The sequence below is a fragment of the Pteropus vampyrus genome, unplaced genomic scaffold (genome assembly GCF_000151845.1).
Source record: "Pteropus vampyrus isolate Shadow unplaced genomic scaffold, Pvam_2.0 Scaffold47, whole genome shotgun sequence".
NCBI lineage: Eukaryota > Metazoa > Chordata > Mammalia > Chiroptera > Pteropodidae > Pteropus > Pteropus vampyrus.
Window position 1 is genome coordinate 2,214,373 of NW_011888828.1, and position 20,210 is coordinate 2,234,582.

Below are 20,210 nucleotides of genomic sequence, written 5' to 3' on the forward strand. Positions count from 1 at the left end.
GCACACCTGTAGTTAACTCCTTTCCAACTCTTTGGGTCTCGGCCCCAGCGTCACTACCTCTAGTCAGCCTTCCACAACCCCCACACCAAGGCACCTTCTCTTTGTATTCTCACATGACCCCTCTATTTTCTTCACAACATTAGCTTGTATTTATGTAATTATTTGGTTACTGTCTATTTCTCTTACTCGACTGTAAGCTATATGATGGCAAGATTGTCCATATTTCTACTATCTAACCCAGTGACTGGCATAAAATATGCAACCAATGAATATCTGCTGAATAAAGAAATAAAATGTCAAAGGTGCCAATTATACATCAATCTGTTCTCAGTATTTTACATGTATTTCTATTTTACCTTTAAAGTATCTCTTGATTCCTTCAGTTCACCAAAAAAACAACAAAAAAATAAACAAAAAAACCCCAAAAAACAAAACAAAACATCAAGTCAAATCTATAAAAATAGCAATTTATAATTCTAAAGCTATCACTCCTGGGAGGCTTTTAAATCATCCTTATGTACCATCACATTATCCAAGTTCCCATCACCCCTTGTCTAAACTACTATATTCACTTTTAGGTTCTACTGAAATCTATGCTCCATATTTTAGTCCTATTATTTGCCAAGAATTCTTTCAACGGCTTCCCACTGATATTAAAATAAACTTTTCCTTAACATGGTCTGGCCCCTGCTTATCTCTCATTCTTCTCTCTATGCTCTAGTCACAGTCATTCTTTAAACATACCACACCCCCTCCTGCCACAGGGCTGTTACACATACTATACTTTCTACCTGGAATACTCTCTGCTTCTCACTTTACCTATTAATGCTCAACACTTGCCCAAGGAAGCTTGCCCTGTTTACTCTTAACTGACCATGTACTACTTCTCCTTGAAAGAACTAGTCACAACCAAAATTACGCCTTTTGAAATAATGATTTTAGGCTGGTTATTAAGAAATAAAAGACTCAAAAAATAAATAAGTAAAAAGAAAGAAAAAGACTCAGAAAGAATCTTTGACCCTTCCCTTTACCTGCCTAAAGAAATTCAGATAGAATAGAAAATCTGTTTAAGGAAGACAGTATCACCTTCACATCATAATATAAACCAAATGTGGCAGACAGGGAGAAAACAAGCAAAACAAGCCTGTTTACTGAACATTCCTCTGTGTCCCATTGTTTCTGGGTGGCCCAGCAAAATTTTATTTACCACATGTTTGTTCTTTCTCATTTACCTATAAATTGCCTGCTTTCTCTTCGAAATCCCATACCCCTGACCCCATTCTCCTTTGTCCAAAATGACAAATAAACCTCAACTACCCAATGCATATTTGGGTCTCTTTTCTTATGCCACCCTCCCCCCGCACCCACATACATCAATAATAAATTTGGACATTTTCTCTTGGTACTCTGTCTCATGTTAACTTGATTATTAGCCCAGCTAGAAGAACTTAGAAGGTGGGAAAAAAGTCATCCCCCACCTCTGGCACACAGTATATACCTTAAAAAATGTTAAATGAATGAAAAAAGAACAAAAACAGTATGGAATTATATCAAACTACATGATGAACGAAACTCAGGAATTAAGTTTCAAAGTAAAATTACACGGGTAAAGGAATGCTTCATAGGATCCAAATGTAGGTAATCACATTTGCAGTGTTAAGGTTGCTTATTATACTTAAACGTTTACATTTTCAACCCATAAACACTTATTTTTTTTTCTTTTTATCTTGAATCAGGTAAGGTTCTTTTACCTATAGAACTTAATTTCGTCTGCCCTCTGAGCAAATGCCAAGAGGCAATACTGTTTATGCCTCTAGTTATAGAAATAAAGATGACAGTGTCATTGGAATGGATATTTAAAAAGTATCAAGAGTAAGTTAAGTTGACAATGGGGAAAAAGACTTCAAGAACATATCTGCTTGTACATATTAAGTAATGGTTAACATGTTCCTTAAAGTCTCGCATGTATCTATTTTTTAAATTCAGAGGTTTGTATTTTTTCCTCTCAAAGAGAAGTTTTAGTAGACAAAGAATACTTTTGCCCTCCAAGCTTTTTCAAACATTTACAGCATATTTTACAAAAATGTACTAGGCTCTGAGTATTTCCTATTATAGTACGTATTTGCATAAAGCCACTGAGTCATCACAACTAGATATACGGCTATCTCATATTACATGAGTACGTTTATTTTAGGTTTATTCTCCTCTTTCTCCTGTCTCACCACTTTAGTTCATTGGATTTTTCTCTGAAAGTTAAATTCATAGTAAGATGCATATAAAATAAGTCTGTAATCTATTAGAAAAAATTCTAATATACAGGATATAAGTGAAAACAACAGTTTTTTCAGCAACCTAAGATTCAGAATGACTACAATTTTTGAGAAAAGAATTTTAAATTATGTAGCAATATTAATCAAACATGTGTCCAGGACAGACCCCAAGTCTGCTCCATCTTTTTCTGCCCCTGCCCCGGCTCTGGCCATCCTTTAAGTCACTGAAATATAATAATGGAAAAAACACTGCATGCAATGGTTATAGTTAATTAACTGACATTACCTTAAAGTAAGAGTATATTTTATCCTTTTTAAAATAAGAATAAAATTAATGAGATCCTTACTTTTTATTTATATCCTAAAACGCTTTGCTAAATCTTTTGATATATTCAGGGTTTTCTTTTTTCCCTAATACCTAATAGCCCTGAGAAGAGATTTACCATTCCTAAGTTAAATTATGGTCATCTTAAGGGAAACAATCTTAAATTACTCTTTTCACAGTCTACATGGTTCCAAGCCATACAAAATGTTTCTAAAAAAATAAACATGGGTTGCTCACAATGATTTGCATTATTTTCCTCTAATTTTTGCTTCCTCTGTCCATGTAAGCAGTACACACTGTAAACAAGAGAAGCGTTTCTGAGAGAGCATGCTTTGTCCTCACTAAAGAAAAGAGTGAGGTAATCAGGATTTGCCCTGCTACGCCATTCTAGTTGACTCTCATTTACTTCCATCTCCTTCACTTGCCTTCAGTGTACCTCTAAGTCTGGGAAGAAACGCAAACACGCATTTGCTAAATAAATGACGACTATACATTTACACCATTGCTAGGCATTAACAAGGCTGTTAAAGAAGGCCCGGTATCCTTTCTCACAAAGTCTACAAAGCACCAGAAATGTCTATTTTTTTTCTCTTTACTAAAGTAGACTATGTTTTGTTTTGAACCTTGAAAGGAACAATCAAAGGTAAATAAACTGCCTCAATCCACAAAACAGCTCAAGTTACATTATTTAAAGGTGTAGAAAAAGAGAAATATTGATGAAAGGAGAAACATTAGAAGAGCCTAATTAACTTTGTCCTTAATGCTTTGCAACTCAATGTTGTTTAGTAAATAAGGAAGAGAATATCAGAGATTAATAAGGGTTGTTTAAGTTAAAGATAAACACAATATATCACAGGGGGTGAGGGGTGCACAGAGTATAGACTGTTAATAGTAAAAGAATACAAGTTTTTCTATTAAAGGTAAAACTATTTCTAAAAACAGAAATCTATGACAAATATAGATGTGTGCACATATCACTCAGCATCAACGCATGCACATACACAGGAATGTGTATATTTTACACACTTATTCCCTTTGCTTTGCCAGAGAAGGTAGGTTACACTAACTACATATAAACACCTCAACATTTTAAAATATAGCTAAGACTCTACCTCCCATCCTTTTCGAAAAGATTTTAAAAGAAGTTCTAAGAACAAAACAAAAACATTCTCACAATGTTTGGCCACTAAAATTTACTACAATAGACACAGGAACGGTTCTTAGTACTTTACTCAATGACTATCTGCTTTTACTTTATGCTTATACTAGGTGTCTAGTTATCCGGAGTCTCCTTTTAGAAAAGAACTGTTGCTATGGGAAGACACTCCAAAAGCCATTACATAAGAACTAAAAAAAAGTCCCCACTGCCTCCTCCAAAAAGCTGCCAAAACAGCTTTCAAAAAAAGCAGTAACCTTCAGGGCATCATCAAATTACAAAATAGCACACTCGATGTTTCACAGAACTTTAAAAACTTTTGATTTTAAAAAATTCAATATACGATACTTAAGGAATAGAGTATATTACATTTTGTTAAAATTCAAGTGCTAAGCAGATTATCTGACAACTGCCTTTAAGAGATATTAAGGAACAAATTGGCTGTAGTTTAACAAAAGAACCAAAAACATCCAGATTTGAAGCATTTCAAATTGTCAAGAATGCAAACAAGGATGATAGACAGTCTGCGGCCTAAAGGCTTGCTTTTTCCTCATTTTGTAAGAGCTTTTAAATAATAAAAAAGGGTAAAAGTTGCTCAACAATAACAAAAAAACAAAGAAGTTTTCTCATGGATCTGTCTTCATCCAAATGATAGTTATTTATTGCTTAATATAACAGAAACCAACATGATCTCTTTATAGTTTTGAAGAGTTAAATAAAAAAGATAAAGAGGTCAGAGTTTACAGATTCTATTTTAGACACAGGTGCTTACTGAGTTCACCCTGAAACTTAGCTTGATGGCAACTATGTAAAGCCAAAAACGAAGAATGTCTCTAGGCCACTTAAGAACACAAAATCTTTGAGAATAAAAACAATTTAATGTTTTTATTTTACAGTAAGAAAAGTCAACAGAAGAGAGGATGTGACAATGACAACGTTATTTTCAAACAATACCTTCCAAACCTTTATCTCTGAAGCCCTGACCCTACTCATCCAAACTGCAAACCTACATCATTAACTTCCTACCAATTGTTTCCACCACTTCAGTATCTTGAACTCCGAGGTTAAACTGAACAAATTCCCATCCCTCCTCCCTCATAACCTTCCAGCTAAACCAGCTTCCTATGTTGATTTCCCAATCCTTGTTGCTCAGTTTTGAAATCACAGAGTTCTTTCCTTTCTATGGCTACTGCAATGAAGGTTGTTATGAGGATTAAGTGAGAGAATATATGTCAAATGCATGATAACTGACAAGAAGTGCCTTCCCTGATTCGTATCTAAATCTGGAGATCTACTACTGCTAAGTTTCAAAAATAGTTACAGTAAAAGAAGTAGCAGTCAATGGCCATTGACTATTATCCTTGTGTAATTGTACTTATTTTTACTTACTCTGGTAAGAATCATATAGGCATATATGGTTTAAGGGTACTGATTCTTCCAAAAGAACTTTCCCTCCTTTTTATAAAGGCAATACAATCTTTCAAAGAAATTGTCCAAAACACAGAAAAATTTATAGAAAACAAAAATTATCCATAATCTCACTATCCACAGAATACCACACAATATCATTAGATCCCAATGGAATGCAATTGTCATTTTATAGATTAGTCCTAAAATCATTTCCCCTATTTGCAAAGGTCTTGAATCCCCAAACTCTTCCCTTTCAAATTAGCTTTGGACAGAGCCCAAAATATTCTAGCATACTTCATTTAGCACCACACTGTCTAGTGCTGATCCATTATAGGGCAATATGTCAAAAGTATTTTTATATTTAAAATACACATCTATGTCTAGGTATTGATATGTTCCTATCCATTGTAATATCAAACAGTATAACTGATCTATTATATGGACATATATATGAATGACTAAAACGAATGCCATCTGATGTGCTCAGCTAATGAATGCTAAAAGGCTGCACTGTGCTGTTTGAATGATCCTGGGCAATCTCATAACTCTGCCGAAGTTTCCTTTATTGCCATTGTAATGTTTTTCATGTGAATACTTTTCACCAATTGTAGCTAAAAAAAAGAGGGGGGTAGTCAAAGGGGCTGGACTTGGTAGGTCTCGAGGAAATGTATAATTCCGCAACTTTTAAGATAACCAAAAGAGTTTCTAATGAAATGTTAAGGAAAACAAGAAGATATCAATAGACAATAAGAATGGAAGAATAACTTTAAGAGGGTACCTAGAAGGAAGCAGAGTTGAAGGCTTATATGACTTCAGAGGATGTGAGAGGCACAAGGGGACCACCAACATGCAATGGTAAGACCCCATCTCCATGGGACTGAGCCACAGCTACTCTGTACTGTGCTCACTACTGGCTCTCCCATGCCCAGAACTGCAACCCCCTCATAAAAAATGAGTACACATGCAGTGGAAGAAATGTTAAACATGAGATCCTATCATTTACTTAAAAACCAAAACTTAGATACCTTGTTATTGCAGGAATCCATTTCTAAATGAAGCCTACAGCAGGCCCGTCTCAGCTCTCACTGTCTTGGATATGTTCATGTCACATGAAAATAATGTGGACAATTGATTTCTTGGCTTATTTCTTCTAGGCTATGCTAACTATAGCCCTACGCTGGACCTTTTAGTCATTTCCTATATATCACTTACTGGGAAGAATGCTGGTCTCTTCCCAAAATCTGTACCTATCATTAATGATAAAGTTTTAAAATATCCAGAGCAGAACCCATCATTAAAAAACTTTTTAAAGCACTTCAAATACCAATTTGAAGATCAACCATTAAACAGCAAGTATTTTTGCCAATTGTTAGGAAAGACTGGGACTGCGGAGTTGAGGATGACTTTATGACAGAGAAGCAAATATATTCGGTGTACTTCTAAAAACTCAAACACTGATTATAAATGGACTTCTGTTTTGCAACTGTAACGAAAGAGTTAACAGAAACAACAACAAAAAACTTTCTATTTATCTCTCTCTAGGGTGGCTTCATTTTAAAGTCCACAGAAAGATCTCAGAAAGTAAAGAATGAATTTACCTTATTTTCTTCTAGAAATTTTAACTTGATAGAAACATCATTGCGCATTTTATCATATTTTTCCTTATGTGCTTGGAACAAATGCTGTGACTGCTCAATCTTTGGCAGAGTGTTTGCATCACGCGGTCCAAGATTCAGTTCTTCTAAATCAGTGCGATATGCATCATATTCAATCCTGGAAAGAAGAGAATAAATGAAGCGTGCTACAAAAACAGAGTGTAATAAGTTCAGGGGGTGAGTTGGAAATACATAATAATGTCATACTATACATTAATACATAATAATTCTCACATATTTTGTACCTTTTGTACCTTTTAAAATTGTATATTTCTTTAATGCAAAGAACTATTAATATAAGCAGGGGAGGGGAAAAGCTGCCTATTAACCTCTCTTCCAAAGTACGGTATTAACTGACAAGTAAAATTTCCAAAATTTAAAAGCCAATTTAAAAAGCACATGTTAAAATCTAATGCTAACGAGATCAAGGGTAGTGATCGATCCCCCGTGTGAATTGGTTAACATTGATAAAGCAGAGCAGGTAAGGACAGCAGACTTTAGAATGACATACGCACACTAACTGATAAAAGGAAGTTACTCTGAGGGTCAGCAGTCCTCAAGTGTAGTCCAGGTCGGCAGTGTACAAGAGAAATACAACACAAGCCATATATGTAACAAAGTTTTCTGGTAGTCACATTAAAATAATAAAAATTAATTTCATCTGTTTTTTTAAATAATATATTTTATTTTATAAAAAAATCCAAAATATTATCATTGTAAAATGTAATCAATGTAAAAAATTGTTGATGAACTATTTTACTTTGGGGGGTGGGTACTGAGTCTTTGAAATCTACTGTGTAATTTACACTCTATCACAACTCAATTCAGGCTAGCTACAGTTCAAGTGCTCAACAGATACACGTGGCTAGTGGCTACAGTGTGGGACAGCACAACTCAGGATGGATTTCCATAACATTAGTATTGAGAATGTGACATAGCATCTATGATAAAGCACTTAGCACCTTGTGTTCCCTGAGACGCCTCCCTCTAAAACTTGCCCACCACTAACTGAAATAGTTACCCCCCCACCATCACTCCACAGTCCCACAGCCCCTCATAAAATCTCTATCACAGCAACTGTGTAAGTACAATATTACCTTGCTTGTTAAACAATGACTTATCCAGGAGTCTCGACTATTCAGTATGCAGGTAAGAGGAAGCAAAGTAACTTCTGATTTAGTCAAAATCAGCATCACAAACCTTATGCCCTGAAACTAACACTCTTTATTCAAATATCTGTAGTACAATTCACATCTCCTATTCTGGGAATTAAGATTATTTTAAACAACATAAACTATATTGTATATATGACTTGAGAAAGAATATATCAGTTTCTCATATTGAGCATAATTTATTCCTAACCTGTACTGAATTTAACAAACTTGATCTTTCAGGGCCAAAAGATCATTCATTCATTCATTCACTGATACACTGATTCATTCAACAAACATTAAGTGAACACCTTCTATGTTCCAGGCACTATGCTCGATAGAGCTATAAAGATGAACAGATAAAGTTTATCTTCCAGAAGCAGTCTAGAAGGAAATAAGGTCTTAAACAACAACAAAATGAGATAATGGAAGCTGCCGTGAGGGAGGGAAGACAAGGTACAGTGGAAATAAGGAGGAAGAAATACTAAATTAGGTATTTGAAAGGCATCTCAGAACAGAATTAAAATCCTATAATTAAATTTTAAAGAATGGGAAAAGCTTACAGGGTGGATTGGGGCAGAGAAACTGGTGAAACATTCCAAGAAGAGAAGAGTATGGACATTTGTCCATTCTAAGATACCGTGAAACATCTGGGAAGTAATTCAGTATGTTAGAACCTACAGCTGGAAAACAATAATGGAAGGAATTAAAGTCCTACAGGAAGGCAGGACTGAGATTAAGCAGGGCCTTACAGGCCACGCTAAAGGGATAAGATTTAATCCAGTAGCACAAGTGATGGGAAGCCATTGAAGAATTATGATCTAGAAAGTAACATGTTCTATTTCTTCAGGATAGAAAGATGATGATAGTGGCAGCATAAGGCGTGGAGGATGAACTGGAGTTAAAGATTAAGAAATACGGAGCAAGGAAACCTTTTATAAGATCACAGGCAAAAGGAAAATGAGTCACTGAATCAAGGCAATGGCAGTGGAGCTAAGAAGGAGGGGAGAGATACTAAAGATTTAGGAGGCAAGGCTGAGTTGGTAATGCTATGTTAGATAAATCCCACGGGTTTGTACCAACTGCATGACCACTCTGCCCTTCACTAGCTCTGATGTCTTCAGTTTTTCATCCATAAATGGGAATAATATTCTCTACACGTATATAACTTCATATATATAAAGTACTTAGGATCGGGTAATAATATCTTTAGAGTGCTTATTATTATGGCCAAATTAGAAGACCAATAGCCAGAAGCAAATGTACTAAAAACAATAAAAAATAAAAGAGAAAAAAAGTAGAACAAAAATAAGTAGTAATTTAAAAAAAAAGTAATATGTGGTGATTTAATGTGAAGACAAATGTCCTTCAACAGCCTTGGAACTTATTTCTAAGCAATAGTGATTAATTTAAACATAATCAAAGTTATAATACTGACCTTTTATCCCTTAATTTTTACATCCAGTTTGTAGATGGTATCAAAGTAAAACTTTCCACAAGAGCTTCTCTAACATGCCCATTACAACCAGGAAGAGAAGCACACTAAGTTTTCAAAATATAACTCTTCACTTCAAGGTTGCCAGTCTGAATTGAGTCCATATCAATAAAGTTAGTGATAGCTGGTTACTTTACGGCTTATGTAAAACTTCTAGAGAACAGGTGTCCACATCTGAAAAGTCTTGACCACAATTGACTCCCTTGTTGGTGCTGCTGTGGAGAAGTGTTGAATGGGCTGTTACAAGATTTTCTACACATGAAGCACCAGAGGGCTAGGAAATACTTGTACACAATGCATAATGGGAAGCATTAAAAGGCCACCCAGAAATTTGCCTAAATTGCCACTTTATGTGCTGGATCAAATAGCTGACCCTTGCCCTAAAAGTCAGTAAATTCTGGTTTTGACAGGGAAGAAATTTCAGCTACTGAGAGACTTTTAATCTGGGATTCTTTTTTTTTAATGTTCTCCCTCAGTAGGTAATGTTTTAGTGTTACAACTAGTGATTTTCTCAACTACTTCAGAAAAAGCACAGAAATGTCAAATCCCAAGCTAAGCTTGATAAATGAAATCATATACTGTAATTTCAATAAAAAAGAATAAATTATGGGGTAAGGTCATTACTGTTGGTAGTTTTTAAGGCACACATAGAGGTGGTCTAAAGGTTTCCTGAGAACCAGCTAACAAGTACATATAACATGATTCATAATTTTTTTCAAAAGTTTCAAGCAAGCCTATATATTGGATAAATTGAAATTTTATATCACATTGTACTTTAAGTAAGATTTCTCATTATAAGATGTAAAAATTATTTTTATAATAAGATGTGAAAATCTGAGATTAATCCAGTTCAAGCTTTAGACCTAATGATCAAAGGAGAAGGTAGGGAGCCCATGGCTCTCATTTTGGGTTTTAATCGGCTCTAAGTGAGCAAACCATTTAATCTCTAGAGGCTTATTTTTCTCCCCTGCAAATTAAATATAAGATATTTTGTGTATGAACAGTGAGTTATCTAATAAGTGTCTTTCTTTAATATGGGTTAATATTTTTAAAAGCATGTTAGAAATAAAGGCTGAAAAAAAAGATACTGCATGTTTAAAATAAAATATTCTTAGATTTAAATATATATTTTAGTAACTAAAATATATTTCACAATAGGTGGACAATTACAAAGTAGAGAAACAGAAACTAGATTCGTGTAATGCTTAATTGGGAGGTAGGTGGCGGTACTTTTGAGACAAAAGAATTTTCATCTTCGAAACCCACAAATATTAAAACAACTTGAGAGACTAGAAAATAAGAATGATTAAAATGATTAAAAGATAAGAGTATTCATTATGAACAAGTTCGGACATTATGAATAAGGAACAGGCAGAACTGGAAAATAACCAAATTTTTATAAAATGAAATGAAAAATATACATAATAAATTCTTTGAAAAATACAGACAATACCCACGAAAGGATTTAAATGGAGACAGGAGAACCAATTACTGGAACTGTTACTGGAGGGATTCCTATTGAAGAATATCTTATTGAGCGATTCCTTCAATGTTATTGAGGAATATCCTATTGATAGCTTCTCTTTTTCCTTCCTTTTTACCTTGATTTCAATATTATGTTAGTAAATAACTCAAATAATAAAGAAAAGTTAAAAACCAAGTCCAAAACCTAAATAAGGTACACAGCCCCATCTCGGCCCTTCTCTCACCAGACAACCACAGCTATGTGTCTTGACCTTCATTTCCAAGTTATTAAGAATTTCATATGTTAATCCTAAACTGAAAATTACAAACAGCACAGGACAGAAACATCTCTTCTTTTGAAAAGATCAAAGTTAACTTTCCAAGTGATTTGGGCTTTTACTTATGCAAAGCCTAAGAAAATATATACTTAAGAATAAGCATTCAATTGTGAAAAAAGACAAGATGAATTCAGAGTTTTCACAGGCATTTCTCACATCATTAAACTAGGGCAACAGGCCAAAAAGTACAGTTACACTTCTAGAAGGTAAAGTTTGTATTTCAACTGTGCTTCAAAAAGTATAACAGAAAATAAAAATTTCAAGTGGTCAGAGGAAAAAACTCAAAGGGGACTGGAATGAGTGTGAAAAAAATTGGGCCTGGAATCAAAAGCTGAAACACGCTATCACAGGTCTGCTACTTTTTAGACATTTATACGTATTTATTAATATGTACTTTGTTTACCTAACAGGATGGTTATGAGAGTGAAATCATATATGCATATGTATGTATAAAATGTATGAAAACACTGCATTATAAACACCTACAAAAACATAAGGCAAATATTTATGTAAAAGGTAAATTTGTAAGAGTTTAAAGGCTGATTATAATCTGGATAAATGGAAGGTCCGGGAGTTGGTATCCACAATATAAACAAAATCATGGAGGCAGAAATGAGCTTGTACATTCAAGAGAAATCACTGAGACTGAGTCTGGCTGTTGTGGAAGCTGTTGGTAGTAAGGGAGAAAGGTAAGCTTAGGCCAGATTACAGAGGAATCTATGTCTACCTGGTAGTACCCAAGATCCTGTCGCCTTCTAAGGAAGCTGGAGCCGGGAGATCGTTCACCTCCTTATTCCCTAGCAGGCAGGGTTTGACCAAGGTTCAATTGGACACTCTCAAGGCAATGAAGCAAAGTATTTGGGAGCCTTTTAGAAATTCTTTATGGTAGCTGCAGCAGCATCAAGGACCAGGGATACCTGGCATCAGGGTCTTAATTAGATTCTTCTGAGGTATTATTTTGGCTTTGGTTCTTGCCTGTTTCTAGCATCTGTCCTCTTGCTTTTCTTGTTAGTTCTGGGGCTATCTTATAACCTTCTAATACATTCTTTTTCTGCCCATATTAGCCAGAGTTGGTTTCTCTTATTTGCAACCAAAAATCTTAACTGAACTACGTACCATCTATAAAACAGATAATATAGTGTAAATTTATACCTACCTGGCGCTTTCGTACTGTTTCACAGTCATTAATGTGTCTTCAATTGTTTTATTCACCAAAGTGTTCACACTGGCAATGAAAAAATTAATAGCTCCAAGAAGAGTCTCTCCATTTTTTGCCAGGAGCTTCTGGGTATCTGCGTTATAGCCAAATTCTTCCTAAAACAAAAAAAGTCCCCTTAATTTATCCAGAGATAAATGAGTACATATGACTTAAAAAATCTCAAACATATCACTAATGGAAAAATATCTTGATTTAGAAACCTAGCTAGAGAAGTTTTTTTCTTTCAATGTTTAAAAAGGAATCTAAATCACAACCAGCTATATAATTACCAAAAAAGTCTAGTAAACCAAAATACTCATCAGCTCAGATGCACAGCTCAAATCAAATAATTTTAAAACGTTAAACTACTTTGTACTAAAAGAATATTTTCATTTCTACGCTTTGTTTCTATTATACTGTAAGCACAGCTGTTAAGAAGAAAAAGATAGCAGATTATTAATCAGAGACTATAACTTTCACGACCAAATTAGGTAATAATTGGCTAAAACTTTCAGACGTAAAATAGATTGCAATTTTTGTGTTTTGACTGAATCTCCTCAAAGTATAAATATTAACAATACACATTTCTTTGTAAACTTAGTGACCGGTTGACTCCCAAACTCAGGTCTATCTAGGCACACAGCTGAGGAAGGATCACTCACACCAGTTTAACTCATTTCTCTGAATAAACTGAATGTTGGCTCAGCAAACATTACATGTGACTTCTTTACTTATGGCAAAGACTAACTCTAAATTTTCATCAGGGAAAGCTTTCCAGCCCAAGTTTGATTAAGTAACAGACTATCAGGAACATGTCTGGCCAAATAAAAAATTGGATCATATTCTAAGATGTATTACTCAATTTGAGAACTCTGAAATCTGTTATAAAAGTTTTAAATTTCAGTTGAAAAAAATGTAATATTAAATCAACTAGAATCTTACAAGATGCAAATTTAATGCTACCATTATAGTTATAATTAAATTTCTACTGATAAAATATTGTCGATAAATAGCATGAAAATAAAATCATCTTTATCATGCTAAAAACATTTTCCATTTAAGAGAGGTCCAGTAATTTTTTTTTTTTTTAATAATTCTTTATTTTGGACTCAGTCTTCAAAATTTACAAACCTTGATTTGCAAATACTGGCAAATAATAAGATTACATAAAAAGAATATCAATCAAAATTAAAATAAAAGGCAAAACAGCTGAAGATTTTTGGCACCAAGTTTTTATATAAGCTAAGTTACCTACTGATGACTAAACAACTGTTACTGGACACAGAATAACATGGAAGAAAACATTTTTTCCAACTTTTAGAAAAAGTTCACATAACATTACAAATATACTTATTACCTTTGGTATTTGTTAAGAAGTAAAAGGTAAAAAAAAATCAACAAGAGGAAGAAAAATATGAAAGTTGGACTGGATATAAAAATCATAGTTCATAAAAAGTTAGGAAACGTCCATTCACTGCATAACAAAGGCTATATCATTACATCATATCCCCATAATGATGTTCATTTCTGAAAGTTCTCAATAGCCACAATTCCACATTATTAATTTTAAAAATGCCATAAGCCCTAATTTAGCCACTGGGAGATCTATACAACCTAGAAAGCAGCTCATTTACTAAAAACAAACAACAAAACTAGAGTTTAGTAAGATGAAATAGCAGCAGACTGAAAAACTATATAGCAGAATTTCGAATCCTATATTTACAGATGAGAAAAACAGGCCTAAATTCAAAGCAGACAGGAAGAATAAATTGACACTGTTCTGTTCAAAGAATGTAAATCTCATCTACAATTCTGTGAAGAATATGTGTATAAAACTTAAGATTGTAATGTATAATTTGAAAACTTAATTAGCTAGAATAAAAAAGCTTTTTTATAGTAAGGTACAAGAGACATAATAGTAGTAAAAAATGTAAAACAATTAGGACTAGATAGAACTGAATATACATATGTATATGAGTTACAAATAAATACATAAATAATTAAATATGCTTTCTTTGGCACCAAAAATAACATAAACCATGACTCCTAAACTTCGTTTAGTTGATATGTTAGTATTCTCAGTTGGACAGGGGCATTTTATATCTTACTGTAAATTGCCTTAGCAATTACAAATAAACTAAACAAAATAATCAAAGGTATATACATCAAGAATAGCTCTAATCTACTACTGAAGAAGGAAGGCCAATTTCTTGATCTAAAAATTTGCTTGCTTTTATAGAGAGAGAGAACAAAGTTTCAAAACATCTGAATTTTTTACTCTTTTATAGCTCCGTCATTTACATTTACCAGATGTAAATGACCATCACTTCCCATTAAATTTATACATCAGGAGCAAATAACAGAAGCATCCGACTGGATCTAAAACATCAAGTTTTACTAATAGAAATTATTACCTGATTAATAACAAATGGGCTATTTTAAACAATAATACAGAGCAGTAAAAAACTAGAATCACAAGTATTAATTGATAATTGACAGTAATATATAGATTGTGTAAACTTTCCTCATCTTGATGTAGATGTTACCCTCTAAAAGGAGAAAATTCAATTAATGAGGTGTCATGGTATAAGAGAACTAGGAGTCAGGAGGCATGTAATAAAATGGTTAAGGGCCTAGTTTGGGAATTAAAACAGTTTGGGAGTTCACATCTTGATTCTGCCACTGATTGGATTTGTATCTTTCGTGCATAACTCAAATTCTTTGTGCTTCAATTTCCTTACTAAAAAAATGAGGATCATTCCCATACAGGCTTGACAGCAAAGTGTAATAAGATAACTTGTATAAAGATTCTGACAGACGACAGGCATTCATTAAAAGATCATTTCCTATCCCTTTCAGGATATTTTTTTTTACTGGTGGATTTTGGTTGCTCCTCTAGAAGAAACGAAAGAATTGGACTAATCTTTAAATTCTTCCCCAACTCTCAAATGCCACAATTCCAACAGCCATCACAACCACCACAATTTATTCAGTTCCACTATTCGTCATGCCCTGTGGTATTTTCCATGAATCTGTTAATACGGCATAAAGTGGGAGGCAGTGGATGCCAACATTTCACCACTGCACTCCATAAACTTTTCCTCATAATCAACAGGCAAAGACTGTTGCTGGCTGTCATGATGGATTCTGATTACCCAAGGGAAACTGGACTGCTACTCTGCAATGGAGGTAAGGAAGAGTATGCCTGGGATAGGCAATCCCTTAGGGCATCTCTTAGTACTATCATGCCATGTGATTAATGTCAATGGAAAACTACGACAACCCATTTCAGACAGGACTACCAATGGCCTGGACCCTTCAGGAATGGGTCACCCTACGAGGCAAAGAACCAAGACAGGCTGAGGTGCTAGTTGGGGGCAAACGCAATATGGAAAGGATAGTGGAAGCTACTATGACCATAAAACTATTTGTAGGAATGAGGACTACAATCGTTATTTCTTCTTTATTTTATTATCACACCAGTCTAGATGTTGCTATGAAGCTACAGTTAGGTGTGTGTGTGCGTGTGTGTGTATGTGTGTGTGTGTGTGTGTGTGTGTAAAGCAAACACCTGTTTTCTTTCCCCTCTTCTCTCTTTATAAGATATATTAACTTTACATTATAGTATTTAAGTTACAGTATATCAAAGAAAAAAGTGAATGTCATCCAAGGACTGTGCATCTTCTTCTGGGGAAAGGGTTAATATATCTTTGTTAACATGCAGGATAGCTGTATCACGTTAGCTGGAAGTAAGACTTTGTCACTCTTTATTTGAAGATTAAATATAGTTTAAGGAGAAGTGTATAAGTGCTAAATTGACAAAGGTTAGACTATGATGGTTAATTTTATGTGTTAACCAGTTGTTTGGTCAAACACTTGTCTAGATGTTGCTACGAAGGTACATATTTTGTTGATGTGATTAACATTTACAATGATAAACACTGTAGATGTGATTTAAGATGACTTTAAGGAAATTATCTTCCATTATGCGGATGAGCCTTATCCAAACAGTTGGAGGCCTTTATTTTTCCTAGAAGAAGGAATTCTGCCTTAAGACTATAACATAGAAGTCATGTTTGAGTTTCTAGCCTGCTGACCTACCCCATGGATTTCAAAATCGTGTGGGGAATTCCTTAATATCTATCTATCTATCATCTGTGTGTGTGTGTGTGTGTGTGTGTGTGTTCTACTTTGGTTCTATTTCTCTGAAAAACTCTGAATGATACAAAAACTTCCATCTTGTTAATAATGATTTCAGATTTTGAATACATCTTCAACAGGTTATAGTTTACCATTATTTTTACATTTATAAACATCGATTAGAATGTTCAGTCCAGTGAATTATCTATTTCCTTCAAATCACTTTTGTATATATACTTGCCTTCAGCATCTGTTCACTAACAAGTCTTATCAAATACATTTTGGTGCATAAACATCATAAATATATATCTTTTTAGCAAAATAGGATGATCCAGATTCTTGTCCAAAAATGTTGCATGATGAAGTCATTTCTGTTGAATGACTAACTAGATGAAAACACCTGCGAAGGTTAATTTTATATGTCTAGTTGGCTAGGCCATGGTGCCCAGATACTTAATTAAACATTAGTATGAATGTTTAAGTGTGAAGGTGTTTTGGGATAAGATTAACAATTATTGGATGTACCGAGCCTCCACAGTTGCATGAACCAGTTTCTCAAAATATATCTCTATATATCTATACCTCCTGTTCAATCTATTTCTCTAGAGAACCCTGATTTCCTTTTTGTCCTTAATAATACATTGTTACTCACTGACTTGAATTTAAGAAAATCCATTTAGGATATCATCATCAGAAGACTGACAGATTAATATTTCACTTATATTATCAATTTTGCCATCATCATTAAGAGTCAATACTACTATCTCTTTGCAGTCATCTTCTGATTTGTCTAATAATTGTGGACAATGTCTTCCTCTGGTATTCTTTTCTCTTTGCTATTATGTGCAGAAAATGGAAAATTCTAAATTCTCAATGGTGCTGCACAAACATTAAAAAAAAAAACACACACAGAAATGGTTTCTCCAGATTTCTTTGTGGCAACACAAACAAAAAATATTTATCTTACTATTGTATCATTCGTCCAGGTAATGCATTCTTTATTCTTATTGTCATTTTTAACATGGTTGAATATAACTGGTGAGTAATGATGAAATAATCTATAATATAATGAAACAGCAAAATGTTTCCAGATATAGGAAAATAAGATTATTAAGATCCCATATTGTGTCTTGATTTCTAATGGACCCATATGGTAGTTGCAAGATAAAAATTTTATTCTACAAAAAATATAAGTAAGTTTTCTCATTGGAAAACCTCTAAGAAAGAATAAAAGTCATGAAATATCAGTCCTTACAAAGAGTTAGAAATGCTCCAATAAGAAACTCAAAAGATAGTAAAAATACTTACTAGATCAGCTTGAGCATTAGATGTGCTAATTTAAACCACTTAGAAGTGTACCTGGCATAGACTAAGCCCCCAATCTGTGTTAACTATTATAATTAACAGGGTTTATTGAGTGCAGCATCATTGAAAACAGCTGCAACACCTCTCCAGACCCTATACCCTGGCTACCTCTTTCTATACTGTGGGTTTTATGTCTGGGTTACAGATCTTCCAAAGATTTCACTTAAAGAGACAACAAGAGCTCATGGAGAAACATAGACAGGTCTACATATAAATTCCAGTTCTACTTTTTATTTGTTTTGTGATCTTATAAAAATTACCTAACCTCTCTTGGCTTCAGTTTCCTCATGAATAAAATATAGATAACATTTCTCGCAGTGTTATTGGCTATAAAGCACCTAGCCCATTACATTGGAATTGTGGACATTCAATAACTGGAGCTGTTATGATTATTCCACTTCCCAAATATTAATTATTTTTTTGTCTAATGACTCAGAATTGAATCTCAATAGTTTTTACTATTATGATATATATCACCATCTCTAACCAAATTTTCTAAGTTTCTAGACATTATCAAATGATTTAATACTTTAATTATCTAAATCTTCAAGTTAGAAGTCTGAAGGCAAGAGATTTCTACATCATTTGGCTCCAGGTGAGGGAAAAAAAGACATAAAAGGAGTCACTTCAGATAGCATAAGAAACTGTAGGAAACACTTTGTTAAATACCTACAGAAATACACTCAGAAAAATAATTCCATTTTAAAATTAATAATTTATTTTAACGATTTCAGTAAAGTATATCACAAATCCAGTCAAGCAAACTACTATTTGTTCAAGACAGTTGAAGACTAGGTAAAAGATTTTCAACAGGTGCCAGATTTACATTTTATCCACGCCCAGCAATACACAGAGCTATGATTCTTTCTGGGTTCAGGCAGGCTAAGTACTCTTTTTCCTTTCCAAGTTCCCTTCCTCTGAAACCTCAATACAACCGTTTCACTATGTTGACAGAAGTCAGTTGGGCCTTCTTAAAAATTATATGAGATATCTGAAAAGAACGCCTCAAGATTCCAATTTTATTAAGAGCTGAACAAATCAGAAATGTAACAAATTACCTTCTAGAATACCCCTATTGCCATTTCCTCCCTCCCACCTCCCAATAGTTATTTAAAATAATCTTACATGGAGTTCTAGTGACTTCAAACTCAGGTCAGCAAATGCATCTCCCAGTTGCCTTTGGGTATGCACCATCTGGAAAAGCTGGGTTGACAATGTTTGAGCCAGTCTTAAAATATTTTCATATTTTTTCTTGTTATCTCTTAATATATCAATCTGTGCTTCAAGTTCAAGGTCCACAGTTCTTGATCCACGGCCTAGCTTCTCAGAGATAATTTGTCGAGTGCACTGAAAGTGGAAAGATGCACTTCGTTTAGGAAGAAAAAAAAGAACAAAAGAAAAAACTAATAATCCAAAGTACAACTGCTAGAGCATATGGCTGGCATACACCATTTCTAGGCTTCACACAAGCTAGCCATTGGGTTTCACACAAACTGAAAATTGTTAGTCCCCTTAGAAGTTCATCAGGACTCAGAAAGTAAATTTATCAGACATACCTAATAACTATTACTAATCAGAGGAAGTTTTAAGACTTATCTAGCTAATTTACATACTACCAGATGAGCTCTCTCGCATAATCATATTTCAAGATTAGTGCACCTGCGTAGTGCACCGGAAAACAACTGAAATACTTGCCATTGATTTAAGAACAATATTAGACTGTTAATATTGGAATAATACAAATACCAAAATTAAATTCTCCTACTGGTTTCAAATGCTGTTTTCCCCTCTATCTTTCCCTTAAATATCTGTGTGTGTACGTGTGTGAGTAGGAGGAATAAAGGGAAGAAGAAAAGAGGAAAGTAGAGTGGGTGGGGAAGGGGAGAAGAGGGAGTGAAAAGGGGAAGAGATGGAGAAAGAGAAAGAGAGCGAAGGAAGAGAAACAGGCAGAGATTAGAGATTCCTGAATTCTTCTTTTACTTTTGCTCAGATAGAATAGTACTAAATTGTTATTCTACTCTGCCCCCAAAATAATTAATTTCAGAGCACACAGAAATAAGTTTTCTAGTATTTCTTTGCCAGAAATAAAAAATTATAAGTAATTTCACTATTCGATAATACATTTTAAGAGTAACCACACAGGGCATTAATATACTCATCATTTAAAGTTAACAAAAATATTCTTAAAAAGCAGTAAATATGGCAATCTTTGACATTTGCATATTTGCTCTTTTATCATATCT

The 20,210-nt window shown here is 34.0% G+C and overlaps 1 protein-coding gene across 7 annotated transcripts in view; it reads right to left on the bottom strand.

Annotated features, from left to right (window-relative positions):
* ARFIP1 (ADP ribosylation factor interacting protein 1) overlaps positions 1–20,210 on the bottom strand; it is an 84,589-nt gene that overhangs the window by 15,221 nt on the left and 49,158 nt on the right. For all 7 annotated transcript variants that reach the window (XM_023530189.1, XM_023530188.1, XM_011359371.2 and 4 more), the window contains 3 exons: positions 19,093–19,314; positions 12,421–12,578; positions 6,760–6,934 (listed from right to left, as the gene is read on the bottom strand). In XM_023530189.1, the coding sequence (XP_023385957.1) occupies positions 6,760–6,934; positions 12,421–12,578; positions 19,093–19,314 (555 nt within the window). The remainder of the gene's footprint in view (positions 1–6,759; positions 6,935–12,420; positions 12,579–19,092; positions 19,315–20,210) is intronic.